This window comes from Pan troglodytes, chromosome 4, assembly GCF_028858775.2.
Source record: "Pan troglodytes isolate AG18354 chromosome 4, NHGRI_mPanTro3-v2.0_pri, whole genome shotgun sequence".
NCBI classification, from domain to species: Eukaryota; Metazoa; Chordata; class Mammalia; order Primates; family Hominidae; genus Pan; species Pan troglodytes.
The window spans coordinates 120,689,794-120,704,371 of NC_072402.2; the positions used below are offsets into that span (position 1 = coordinate 120,689,794).

Here is a 14,578-nt window from a genome sequence, read left to right on the forward strand (position 1 = left end):
CTTCTAGGAGCTGGAAACAGCCAGCAAAAAGGTGGGGGCCTCAGTCTCACAACTGCAGGGATCCTATTGCAGGAACCTGTTATCACCTAGAACCTCTGCAGTCACACACCCCTGCCAGTACCTTGATTTTAGCCCATGAGACTTGAACAGATAAACCAACCAAGCCCATTGGACTTCTGATCTGTAGTACTGTGAGATAAGTGATGAGTATATGGCTATAATTTTGGGTGAGGTCTTGATGGTAAAATAATACTTGAGCAGAGACCTTGTATGGTTTTCTGTTCTTGCTCAAGTATTATTTTACCATCAAGACCTCACCCAAAATTATAGCCGTATACTCATCCAGGCCCTCTCTGTCCTATTACCCTGGTTTATTTTTCTCTGTGACACTAATATCTGTTAATTTGTGTGATTGTCTTTGTCCCACCCTCCACCCTCATTAAAATGTAAGTAAGGTCTGTTAGGGGTTTTTGTCTGTGTTCATTGTTGTATCTCCAATGACTAGCTCTGAACCTGGCACTTGGTAGACCATTAATACTTGCAGAGAAGAAGAGTGGAGTTAGCTTTTTGCTCCCTCTCCAGCCTCCTTCAGAGGTGTCTCTTCACTGCCTGGCTGTACCACAGTCAGCTGCTTCCAGCCTCTCACCTGCTGCTTCAGGGCTTTTGCACATGCTCTGCCCACAGTGCTTGTCCCTCCTCTTTGCCTGCTTTCCCTGTAGTCTGAAGCATCAGCTCTTTAGGAAAAGCTTCCCAGGTCCCTGAGAGCAAATCCTGCCCTCTCTTATTAAAAAAGGGTTCCAAGGAATGTTCATTTGAGGGGAAAAAGAAGCATTTTATATTGAGTATAGCTCCAATAGCCTTTTTTTTTAGAGACAACGTTGCCTTATAAATTACTAAGTCTGTACTGCTCAGTGTGAAATATTTCAAGAACGCCAAATGGACGTTCTTTTCTTATTATTCTGTAAACTGCACCAAATCATATTACATTTGGTCGGCTTTGTATTTGCACCTTTACATTGTATATAGTTTTGTTTATTTATCTTGAAAAATTTAAGTCCCTTTTTTTCTTGACAGAGAAAGACAAATGCTTTGACACTATCACTAAAACCTTATAAATTATAATAGGTATTAATCATATCTTTTTTTTTTTTCCATGAAGGCATTCTTCTTGGAGCTCTCTGGCTCTTATTCTAATTTGAACACTTTTAAGACCGCAAAGCTACATTTTAGGTTTTTTTTCTCTACTTTGTTTCTAGGTTAGGTCCACAGTCTTGGCTTCTTTTGTGAATTCCTTTTTTTTTCTTTTTTTAATATTCAAAGAAGGTTCCTGAATGTGTACATAATAAACCATCTGTGCTTCTGCATATCTGAAAATAACATTTTCCCTTGCCCTTGGTGGAAGATTTGACTAGACATGGAATTCTGCATTAAAGCTCACACACTATCAAACTTTGAAGACATTTGGAGCCAAAATTTTGAACAGGTTTTCTATGGATTTCTTTGTTTCTCTGTGTGCCAAGCACCTTTGACCACAAATCTTTCTAGAGAGGACAGCAACAGAGCAGGCTGTGAGAAGATGCCTCCAAGTAGCCTAGAAGCCCTTGTGTGCTTCCTGCTGGGCACTTTGTCAGCCTTTTCTTGACTAGCAGCCTTTTGCTTTTGATCTATCTTTCCATTGGCAGTTCTACACCTTCAGTAAGTTTTTCAAAAAAGATGTTTGGGTTATTTGTTTTTTGAGTTTTCCCGCAAACTGAGATTGACTTTTTGTTGTCTTTATACATGAATAATAATTTAGATGACTATTAAATAATATTCTGATAAAACTCCGCAGGCATTGCTCTACTTTTTCTGGCAATTAGCATGTCAGAGAAAAAGTTTAGGGTCATCCTGATCTTTGTTTCTGCTTTTTGCTTCTGTATATTAGAAGTGGTTTTTGGTTATGCTTGTAATTAAAAATAAATTCTAGGGTGGGTAGGTGTGGACATCCTTGTCTTGTTTTTCCCTGGGATATATAAACCCTTTTGATCTTTCCAGCTTAAGAAAGTTGGATTTCTTTTGTCTTTCATTTTTGCTCTTGCTCTAATTTTTTTGTTCTTTCATCAGGGATTCTTCTCATTGTAGATTGGATATTTATTCTCTTTCATCCATGATCTTCCTGATGTTCTTTTTGGTATCATGAATTTTCTTTCGAAAGCAGAATCATATCAATACACACACACATACATTTAATCACGTCCAACTCTTACATAGGTATTTTGTTGTGGCAATTATGGTAAGTTCTTACCTAATATCAATAGGTTCTTGGAAACTGCAACTTGAAGTGAAATGACATACAGCAGGTCCTTGAATCATGTCGTTTTGTTAAAAAGTTGATGAGGAAAAAAATTGATTTTGTTATATGTGCTTCAAGTCCCAGTTTCCAAAAACCTCTATCTGCAACATTAAGTGAGGGCTTACTATATTTAGAGAATTGTTTTTTGAAGTAGTGGTTGGTTTGTAGCAGTATGCGTTTTCCTTAAAAACTTTTTAAAATTTCTGAAATTTAGATATTTTTGAAATATGAGAAAAACGCTTCTTCCCCCCTACCCAAAATAGTATGATTAAATTAGTAATTTCTCTTGCTTTATCAATGTGGCATCTTAAAATAGAGGAAACATGACTTCAGGCTCAAAGTAGGAACAAATCAAATTTTTGTGCTAGTTTTTAAAAATGTAAATGTACTTAGAAATCGAATATCATAATAATTCTTTACAATTAAATGTTTTCTTATTTTTGTACCCTCATAAAAACTGTATGTGTTGTGAATTAATACCTTGCTAAGTACCTGAATTAATACCCTGCTGAGCACCTGACAATAGGCACATAAGAAATGGCGCTTTTAGAGATTCAACTTTTTATAGTGGAATAACAACCTTTTTTATTATCTTGAATGTTTATTCCTGCTAAAGAAGGAGAATGTTGATTTCAAGCCTGGCTTTAATATTTGGTGCATCTTGTTCTAATGAACAAGTATTAAATATACATATATATGCATGTATATGTATATATATTTATGAAAAGTCATATTCTAAGCAGATAGTTGTCCTTCATGTATATTTCAGATTCCCAGTGTAACGATACACTGACCTAAACTACTTGGAACCTTGGGCTTAAATCTTTATTTGTATATAGAACCCCCGTCTGTATTTGGCAAGCACTTGAATTATTTATTAGATACTTTTAATCTGTTATAGAGAATTCTTTTCTTTTTTCTTTTTCTCTTTTTTTTTTGCTTTAGAAGTGATCACTTTGTAATGTATGAGCTTCTGAAAGAGAGAGACCATTCAACTTGAAATATAAGTTAAGTCCTTCCTTAGCTTAAGTTTATTTTATTTATTAGATATATTCCTGAAAATTGGGGTATAAACCCACATTTTGAACTATTTTATCCTTGACTTCTAGTATAATTTCAGAGATGTCACCACAAAAGAAAAAAAGTTGGCTCTGACATGTAATAAAAACCACACTTGGGGATCAGATTCTTCTCTTTAAAGTAATGGCATTTGTTTTCCTTTTCAATTTGAATTCTATTGACTTAATAATGTTTCTAGAACTGTGGCAAAAATTTAGTCAAATGAACAGAATGATTTTTGTTTTGTTATGCAAACCTGAATGGAATCCTTAATACATTTATTTAATTACATGCAGCTTCCCTTACTTTATACAGAGGGGATTTCTGGAAAACTCTGAGGAAAGATGTCTCTAGGAATAGAAAACTAAACAGGCAAGTCAGAGCCAGGCACAGTGGCATGGGCCTCTAATCCCACCTACTCTGGAGGCTGAGATGGGAAGATCACTTGAGCCCAGGAGTTTGAGTCCAGCTTCAGCAACATAGCTAAATAAATAAATTAAATTAAATTAAACAGGTAGGTCAGGCTTATATGTAATTTTATGTGGGATAGTTGGAATGGAAACTTATGCCCCCATACATACTTGTCAAAATATGCCCAATTAATTCTCATTTTAGCCAGGTGCAGTGGCTCACGCCTGTAATCCCAGCACTTTGGGAGGCCTATGCAGGCGGATCACAAGGTCAGGAGATAGAGACCACCGGTGAATCCCCATCTCTACTAAAAATACAAAAAAATTAGCTGGGCATGGTGGCGGGCGCCTGTAGTCCCAGCTTCTTGGGAAGCTGAGGCAGGAGAATGGCGTGAACCCAGGGGGCGGAGCTTGCAGTGAGCCAAGATTGCGCCACTGCGCTCCAGCCGGGGCGACAGAGCAAGACTCTGTCTCAAAAAAAAAAAAAAAAAAAAAAATTCTCATTTTATGCACCAGATTGGCCAGAGTAGGTCTATGTTGACAAGGATGGGCCAGACATTCCTATTCATAACAGTGTAACTTAGTACATTAGAGGGGTGAAATCTGGCAACATTTTTGGTAATTTATCTTTTGTTAATTTTACCTTGTTGGGTTCTAGATATTTTTATAGTCCTAAAAATATTCTTGAGCTTTGTTCTGGCATGTGGTTAAGTTACCCGGAAACAATTTGATCTCTTCAGACCTGGCTTTGAAGTGTTGTTAAACTGGACTAAAACAGCTTTTAATCTAGTTCATTTTCCCTGCTTCTGAGTCAAGAACCTTCAGAGTACTGTAACTAATGCCTCGTGAATTATGAAGTTTTCTGCCCCAGCTTTTGGACACAGGCACCATTGCCAGTTGCATGTGAGCTCTGAGCCCTCCTCACTCCTTGGGTAGTTTACCCAACCTCACGTGCCGATTGGTTTTCACCTGAATACTTGAGGGAGGCCTCCTCAGCTGCAGGCATTCTCCCAGGGTGCAGCTCCCTGTTCTCCATACTCCCAGCTCCCTTTCCTTAAACTCAGGGGATCACAGGGCTCTGCTTGGGTGGGGTCCCCTTCCCTGGGCCTGCATAGCTTCTCTCTGGGCAGCAAGCTGAGGTAATAGTAGGTCTGGCCTTGTTTCCTGTCTCTCACTTTCCTTCATTTCCCGATGTCCAATGTCTTGAGAGCCATTTTTTCCACATATTTTGTGCACTTATTTAATTTGCCCAGTTTCAAGTGGGAGGCTACATCTCCTTCCTGTTACTCTATTTTGGCCAGAAGAGACCTTGGTTTTCACCTTAAAGTGTGTGGGGTTTTTTTGTTGTTTGTTTGTTTGTTTTTCAATAGGAGTGAAAACAGTCCTTGTCCACCCACAGCCAGTCTGAAATTCCAGAGGCAACACATTCAACTCTTTTTTTCTTTTTTTCCCACGATCTCTGCTCACCACACCCTCCGCCTCCTGGGTTCAAGCGATTCTCCTGCCTCAGCCTCCCAAGTAGCTGGGATTACAGGCGCGCACCACCACACCCAGCTAATTTTTGTGTTTTTAGTAGAGACAGGGTTTCATCATATTGGCCAGGCTTGTCTTGAACTCCTGACCTCAGGTGATCCGCCCGTCTCAGCCCCCATAAAGGCTGACCTCTTGTCTGTCTTGTTCAGTGCTGAATCCCAGAGCCTAGAACAACCCCTGGGCTTCCTGGCTCGCAGGCCCTCAGTAAATATCTGTTGAATAAATAAACAGATGAATGGTGCATTCTGTGCTGAGTGCTTTCCCAGCGCCGTCCTGAAGGCCGCCACCTCACGAGGTGCCTAATCACTACTAGGAGTTTACCAGCAGAGCCAAGCAAGAAAAGATATTTCCAGGCAGCAGGGACAACATATGTAGGAAAATTGGAAAGACTTTACAAAAATGACCTGGCATGGTATTCAGGAAAATAGGATTTATTAAATTTTTCTTTTTTTGGAAACAGAGTCTCGCTCTGTTGCCCAGGCTAGAGTTCAGTGGCAGATCTTGGCTCACTGCAACCTCTGCCTCCTAGGTTCAAGCGATTCTCGTGCCTCAGCCTCCCAAGCAGCTGGATCTACAGGCACACACCACTACGCCCAGCTAATTTGTGTATTTTTAGTAGAAATGGGGTTTCACCATTTTGGCCACACTGGTCTCAAACCCCTGACCTCATGATCCACCTGCCTCGGCCTCCCAAAGTGCTGGGATTACATTGCGCCTGGCCGGATTTATTAAATTGACTCCATTTCTTTCTTCACTTTGTCATGAAAATCCTGATGAACAACTTCCTTTCCAAGATGTTTTCCCAGAATTTAGAAGAAAGTCTTGATAGTATTAGGCATATTGTGTGTTTTTTCAACTGTAACATTATAAAATATAAGAATTAAAGTTTATCACAAACTTTCCTGTGGTGGAACATCCACCCTCCCCCACCCTTCATTGTGAATTTAGTGCTTGTGAAGAGTAACTGTGGAACTTGGTAATGGAACCATCTGGTCAGTAGAAGAGATGACATTCCATGAAGCAGCCATTGTGTAATTTGTCTTACCCTGGCCTTCAAGGGGGGGCACTTTGAGGGGTGAGCAAGTAGGTAGAGCCTTGCTGAGTTTTCAACCTTCTCCCTGTTTTATAGATTCTGTAGGTAATGTGCCAGTTAAGGTGGTGGTTTTGTGATAAAGCCTCAAACAATAAGACCCAGAACATAACCTCATTTATTTCATAAAGCTCAGCAGATGGAAACTACTTTCATTGCTACATATTGTCCTGATTTCAATCTGGGACTGATAGTAAAAAAGGGGCTCTGTAGCCTATTAACCAAACCCCCCAGTTAAAGCTGTGCTTCTCTTGTTTGTTTTCTTGAGGTGTTTTCCTGATTCTATTTCTGGCAAGGCCTTTGAAGAAGAATAATTTTCTCTGGTGAATTAATAAACAGATTTTTTTTTTCCTAAAAAAAATCTAAGAATATCTGAGAGTTTGAAGCATATGCATATGGTTTTAGAAGAAAATATTTCTAATAGTTCACCAAAGGAAAGTATTTATTCAGGGGTATTTCTTGAAAAACAAAATATAAAATATTGATTAAATTGTTAAAAATTTACCACTTAGTAAAAAGAGGTTTCTTAAACTCAGTCATGCAGCAGAAGATTTTGTTTCTGATTCAAAGAAGCACAAAAATGCAAACAGATTTTATGTTTGATGACATAATTTCTGGATTTCTAAAATAGTCATACTTACATGTAAGACAGAAATATAGAGCCATAGCAATCTATTTTCATAATGAAGATGTGCGACCTTGTATGTCATATGCCAAATTTAAGTAGTTTTTATTTTTAGACTAAAAGTAAGCATGCTTTTAATACTTTTTAGTGTCATGTGATCTCTACAGTTTTGTATTTTTTTCAGAAGGGCGATTGAAATAGAAAATTAGGCTTATTAAGTAAGTAAACAATATTCCTTCATCTTAGTGTTTATAAACTCTCACTTAGCAAAACACAAGTCAAATATAAACTTTTGGAATGACAGAGCTCCTCTTTAGATCCTGCTAACCATCCCTCCCCATCCGACCTTAAAATTGTATTTTCATGAGCATTTCACAATATTTCTCATCCCTTGTTTCCAGTCTTGACCCACTGACCCAAGAATCAAGAAAATGTCATGTTAGTGCCTACTAATTAGTGCACCCAGAGAGCCTTTTCATCTGGCCTTTCAACCTTGTGGAGCTAGGAGCACAAGCTGTCACTTGTATCATGCAGGGAAAATGAGCCTTTACTACATTTTGCCTGTTTTGCAAACAGCAGAATAAGCCCAGCTGAGACTAGAGATGAATATGCAGGTTAGAAAGAAATTAACCTAAAATGCACTGCTGTTTGCATGATTGTCTTATAGATGACACAGTACTGCCTGCGTTGAAATGCCCATAATGGAATACCACATGCCTGAGCTTTTTACCAGAGTATTCCTCTTGCAATACTCTGGTAAAGAGTATTGTTTCAATGCTATCATATTCACTTGGTGAAATCATTTTAAGCAAGAAATATTATTTTATTAAAAAATTAGGTAGGTTTTTTTTTATGCATTTAAGTTTCCCTTGTTTTTAGACAGGTTTTTGGAGGATGTCACACTTTGTTAGTGAGCCTTTGGTTCGAGTGCTCATTAATCAGTGCTGTTGGGCCAGGGTCTCCTGAGCCTTCTGGATTTTGGGGGATCGGCTACTGTAATTAAAGGGATGAAATATATCATGGTCACAAACTTACCACATCAGACAATTGAGGGTTTTGAACTAATATAATTAATCTTTTAAATTTTTTCCTCAGGTGTTTAAGATAGAAGTGCTAATGAATGGAAGAAAACATTTTGTTGAAAAGAGATACAGCGAATTTCATGCTTTGCACAAAAAGGTAACTTGTTTTTTGTTTTTTTGTCTTTTCTCTATGTGGCAGATGGTATAATGTTAACTAACACTCCTTTCTGTGGTTCTAAGACCATTGATATTTCCTGTGTATGTATATACATTTTCTTTTATCATGAAGTAAATTTCTTTTTGGAATAAGTTATTCAGTTCCTTAAAGGTATGCTTTCTGAATAGGTAGATTTTCTGTTAAAATCATTTGCATGTAAAAATCTCAGGCTGCAAGCTGTTTGCAGTATGTTGCATTCGATGTTACAGGTTCAGAAAGAATAAAACCCAGACTCTGTTTTATCCATGAAATGCACTTAATGTTCCTTACAGACAGGGGAGAAAAAGCAAATGATTATCTTACAGGAAGTAACTTATTAAAGTCAACTTATACTTACATGTACCTGGAAAAGATCATATACATGTACTTCTGTATTCAAAGTAACATATACATGTACTTGTATATTCAAAGACTGGGGAACACAAGTTAAAAGAGGCTTTTAGCCTTTTTTTGAATTGTAAAGGGCCACTTTACAAAACTGATGTTTCAGCACTAGGATACACTTCTTTAAAAGTCTTAGATAAACGAAACAGAAAGGCAAAAGGAAGAGCTTTGGGGAGAAATGGTTATTAAAGCACAGAAGAGTAAATGCTTCTTTATTTTCTATCTAAATTTAATTTTTTCTAGATTATAAGTTATTATTGGCATGCTGAAATTATTTTAATATCTACAAATACCTCATGAAATTGCCCAGAAAAATCCCGTTAACAGGATAAACTTACAAACGTTAACAGGATATTAGTGAGAGATTAGTGAGACTGTTTCCTTCTCTTTTCTTTTAAAGGGGAGCTCTAAGTTATCGGTACACTTTTCTGTTAGGACGGCAAGGGATAATCCACATCTAGTTCTCTGGTTAGCACTTTTTCATTCCAGGTTGACTTGGAAAATAAACAGTACAGGTGAACACAGATTGAGACCAGATGTTGCCAGTGACTTTACAAAAGCACCAACCCCAGGGTGCTCCAAAGAGAAACAAACCTGGAGTCTGGGGCTCACTTCCTTCCCAGGGAAGTGTGTTTTTGTTTGTGTGTTTTGGGAGGAAACAGATCCTAGTGAGGTTTCTTCTGGATACCTGATGAAATAAGTCCCTACTGTGGGATTAAAACCAGCACCCCCTGCCTTGCCCAGCCTCTGTTGACCAGTCTAGAGGAGGCAGCCTGTCACATGCAGGCCCCTTGCTAACCTCCCAAGTCAGCACCTAGGACTCCATGACCCTAGCACAGCCCAGCTGTACTCTCCGGATACTCAGGAACCAGCTCCACACCAGGCACAGCTGGGTGACTGCCAGTTAAGCCTGCCCAGAGCACGAGGCTGCCCATGCTTCTGGAGGCGAGGCTTGTTCACCCTGTTCTCTGCTCTAGTAGAGTTTATTTTCTTCTGCAGAGGAGGACCCTCTCCCCAGTGAGTTTGGACAGTTCTTAGCTATTCATGGTCAAAAAAAATCCTAGATTTTCCAGGATTCTCTCTTCTCTCAGTTTCTGCAGTTCTATTAATAATTTTACCTATTCTTATAATTATATAATGAGGTCTACTAGCATTAATAGAATAGAAATTCACAAATCTCTCAATTTTGAATATTGTTGGCAGCCTTGTTAAAATATTTGAGACAACTTTACAGGGACATAGAGATAAAAATAGCTTTGTGGAGCAGAGTTTTAGTTGGGATACACTGTCTAATTTTATGTATTATCAAGGGGATAGCAGCTGCTAGAAGTCTCCTTTACTTGCCCCCTTGTGATTGTATTCGATTTGGCAAAAAGGTAACTCTAAAAGGCAATGAAATACAAATAACGATGGGGTATAAAAATAAACATAAATCTGTAATTTTGACTGTAAGATTGTGTGCTAAGAAGGGTTGAAATGGGTCAAAAATTTAATCAGAGTACTCAGGCTTGACTGACTGCTGCTGCCACATCAACAACCTTACCCTTTTATTGCAGTTTTGGTACCCTCAATTTCCATATTTGAATCTTGTGACCTGCTTTGAATGTTAGAGTTTAACATAAAATATTTTCCCTTTAAATGTAGTTAAATCTGTTGTTACTTAATTCTCTTGAAATATTTAACTATATTACCCCTCCAAAAATTAGATTTGTTTATTAGCAAGCATGTATGTTGCCTTGTTTTAATAGGTGTTTCTTAGGTTTGTTTAGGAGTTGTAGCCCCTCTTTCAATAGAATTATCTATTTATGTGCTTTCTCATTTATCTGCTAGTGTCTAGGTTGTTTTTGCTTATTAGTTTGGGTGGCCTATTAATACAATATTAGCCATTTGCTGGAAGCATTTTTTAACAAGGGCCTTTTAATTTTGGTTATGACATTTATTCTAAATGTATGCAAGTTTTAAATTTTTATGTTTACTGATGTGTCTGTTTTTACCCTTTCAGATTCTATCTTAAAATTAGTCATTTCTTCTTGAGCTATGATGAGTATTTGATTCCATTTTCTTTTAGTTTTTCTAGATTGTATTTTTCAAAATGTGAACTTTGATTATCTAAGGGCAAATTGCTGGGCAACACCCTAGATGTACTGAATTAGAATCTTTGTGATGGAGCCCAATAATCTGCAGTACCCCAGATGATTAATGCCTGTTGAAGTTTTAGAATTTCTATAGTATGATTATCACTTAGACACAACCCTTCCTAACCTACCTCCATCACACACACTGAAGTTACAAAGCTTAGAACCACACATCTCAAGGTTTTAAACCTTCAAGTGTGTTCCTACTTTTCTGTTACCTTGCATTATCTTCCAAATTCTTATAATACACACTACTTAATTTTTCATTTTCGTTTTCTTTTTGTTTTTTGAGACAGAGTCTCGCTCTTTTGCCCAGGCTGGAATGAAGTGGCTCAGTCAGTCTCAGCTCACCACAACCTCCACCTCCCAGGTTCAAGCAATTCTCCTGCCTCAGCCTCCCGAGTAGGTGGGATTACAGGCACCTGCCACCATGCCTGGCTAATTTTTGTATTTTTAGTAGAGACAGTGTTTCGCCATGTTGGCCAGGCTAGTTTCAAACTCCTGACCTCAGGTGATCCACCCACCTCTGCCTCCCAAAGTGCTAGAGTTACAGGCATGAGCCACCGCGCCCAGACTAATTTTTCATTTTCTATTCCTACCATCCCAGTCCAGAGTATTATTACTATATATCAGTATTACTTTAACCATTTCAGATCCTTATCCATTCTCTGCTGCAGACCAGTTTTCCTAAAACACCATTTTTATCTCCATTCTCTTACTCAAATACACTGAAACGGGTCTCTGTTGTCCACCACATCATAGACATTGACCCTCAAGGCCAATAATCTTAAACCTTGTGTGAGTTTCCTATTGCTGCTGTAACAAATCACCAAAAATACAGTGGCTTAAAATTTATGTATTATTATTATTTGAGACAGAGTCTCACTTTATCACCCAGGCTGGAGTGCAGTGGTGCAATCTAAGCTCACTGCAACCTCCGTCTCCCAGGTTCAAACGATTCTTCTTCCCCAGCCTCCCGAGTAGCTAAGATTACAGGCATGTACCACCACGCTCGGCTATTTTTTTGTATTTTTAGTAGAGACAGTGTTTCACCATGTTGGCCAGGCTGGTCTCGAACTCTTGACCTCAGGTGATCCACTTGCCTTGGCCTCCCAAAGTGTTGGGATTACAGGCGTGAGCCACTACATCCAGCCTTAAAATTTATTACCTGACTGTAGCTGAGTCTTTTCTGGGTTCTAGAAGAGAATCTGTTTCCTTGCCTTTTCCACCATTCCTCGTCTCGTGGCCTCTTTCATCTTCAAAGCTAGCAGTCACTCCACTTCAGCTTGTGTCCATCATAACATCTCCTTTCATCACCTCTCCTCTGACTCGACACCTTGTGTAAACAGCCTTTCTGATTCATGCAGATAAGTACCAGATTCTATGACACCATAAACTCAATCCCCTTTTCCTTGTCCTTCCCTCTCATGATAACATTGAGCCCACACAGATAATCCAGGATAACCCCCCCTTTTCAGAATCCTTAATTTAATCACATCTGCAAAGCCCCCTTTCCCATGTAAGCGAATACATTCACAGATTCTGGGGGTTAGGACTTGGGCATCTTTGAGGGAACCATTATTCTGTCTACTACTAACACCTTTACTGGCTGACTTTATTTTTCACTCCTCCTAAGAGCTCTTCAGTGACAGCTGAGCCAATATCTCCCATTACCTCATTATATGAGGTAAAAATGGCTACCCACCTGTCTTTGCCATGCCGAATGTCTTTTCCTGTGTGTTCTGATCTATTCAAACCAAGACATTTCAAGTTCTCCTTTTTCCATGTTAGCTCCCTTTCTTCCCTAATCTCTTTGTTCTTAGAACTCCTGTCCATTTAGAATAGAGATTTCTGCTTAAATTTTGGAAACATATGAGATAAAACTGTTATCCCTAAATTTTATCTAATTAGAAGGTACTTTTTAAAAAGTAGGGACCATGTCCTGTCTTTCATATCTTTCACACTGTTAGAGTGTCTAGTAGAGTCTTGGGCACATATTAGGTATTAAATAAGTATTTGGCAAATGGTATATTTGGAGAACATGTATATTTATGAATTACTAGAGGATCAGTTTCTACTGTGGGAGCTTGCATTCTCTGTTAACCCCAGGTTCTGCTTGCCCTGATACCTTTGTAGCTCCTCCGCTAGTACTAGGTGGGAAGAACACCATGACCGCACCAAAACGAAAACAAAACCCCATGCTAGCCTTGTTATGGCCCAGGCACAGGCTCCTGTGACAGGGTGAGCCTTCAGGCTTATGAGTGCTTTCCCGTGTGCCTTGGCTACACCTGTCCACACCCCACTATGGCCAAATACTTTACTATTTTAAATGGTGGTTCCTGAAAAGAGCTTTACCTCCCTAGGCCAAAAATTGCATGTATGGGCAGAAAAATCTTTTCAGTGTGGCAAACTGCTAAGCACATTTTATTTTCATGCCTTCCCAGCTGCTTTCTGTTAGTCACAGCCCATCCTTTTATTCACAAAGGTTTCAGTGAAATATGTTGCTGGTTCATTTTTAAATTAACTGTCTTCATTTTTTATTATTGACTACCTTTGGCTTGAATAAAAGACTTCATTCTCCTGTGTTTAATTCCATGAAGTAGACAATAAGAACCAAAAACCTGCCATGTGGGGTCAAACCAGTAGCACAGCACCCTGTGCATTCTCTCCAAAGGGAACCCTGAGGAAGTAGCGGTGGCAATACAGGGGGAAAGATGGGATTTTATCCCCAAATGTTTCCCGCTTCTTTAACTTTTCTTTTCTTTTTCATTCTTTTTATTCATGTACTTGGGAAAAGTATTTCTGCTTCTTTGTGGAAAATGGTTACTATAACCAATGTATACAGTGGTAGGTCTGTGTGGAGTAAGTTCTGTGTAAATTCTTCTAGCAGTATAAAAAAGGAAAAGGGCGTGATCACACCAGGAAAAGGAGATTGTGTTTGTGGTATCGTGGAATCTGGTACTTATCTGCGTGGATCAGACAGGCAGTTTGCCTGGACACAGCAGGGCCAGGACCGTTAATCATCGGATGAAGTGACAGAGGAGTATTTATCTTGTAAGCAGCTGAGCCCTACTGGAAACATATTGTCTCAGGTTTGTCTCTCATCTAAAGCAATTCATTACTCACCTACAAATGCTGTCATGGATCCCAGCAGCTATGATCATCCGCTTCCTCAGTACTCCTGACATAAATAAAAAAGGAAAAATATTTTCAGTTGCTAGATCTTCTAAATTTTTTTTAAAAGGAGAGACATATAATAGAGTTGATTTTCTATTCTGAAATATATGTTGTGATTCAATAGTTTAAAAGGAAGTTTCTTTATGTTTAAAGTGAAACTTAAGCTTATTACCACAGAATAATTTAGCATTTTGGCCTTGTTATTGTGGAGAACTGCCTCAGACAGTATAGAGATTAAATATGTATTTATTCCCCTGCAAGCAATTCTAAGTTCCCCTCCTTCTCTCTCCCTTGCATTATCAGTTTCCCCCTCAATACTGAATCAGTCTCATCACTATATGAACCTATCGCAGTAGTTTCTGTTTCACATAATAAAGCCTGCCTTCGGCCCCATGCTTCCCTCCTGTGCTCATCCCGCTGTACTCCTTCCTTCTTTTTTAGTAGAACTCCTTAGAAGAGGAGCTGCTACTTCCCCACTGCCCTTCTCTCTGTACCCCACGTTACTGACTTCCCATCATCTGGCACAGCCTGATCATGCCTGTCCTCTTGAACCACTTTCCTGATGGAAGCTACTCCCCCTCTTCCCCCAGTGAT

The 14,578-nt window shown here is 38.9% G+C and overlaps 1 protein-coding gene across 9 annotated transcripts in view; it reads left to right on the forward strand.

The window, feature by feature from the left end:
- The window catches only part of SNX24 (sorting nexin 24), a 184,027-nt gene that overhangs the window by 85,354 nt on the left and 84,095 nt on the right, over positions 1 to 14,578 (forward strand). For 8 of the 9 annotated variants that reach the window (XM_063811476.1, XM_063811479.1, XM_063811475.1 and 5 more), the window contains one exon: positions 8,145 to 8,228. In XM_063811476.1, the coding sequence (XP_063667546.1) occupies positions 8,166 to 8,228 (63 nt within the window). In that variant the 5' untranslated portion in view covers positions 8,145 to 8,165. Of the gene's footprint in view, positions 1 to 8,144; positions 8,229 to 14,578 lie in introns of those variants that run through there. The other variant, XM_063811477.1, reaches the window with a different exon arrangement.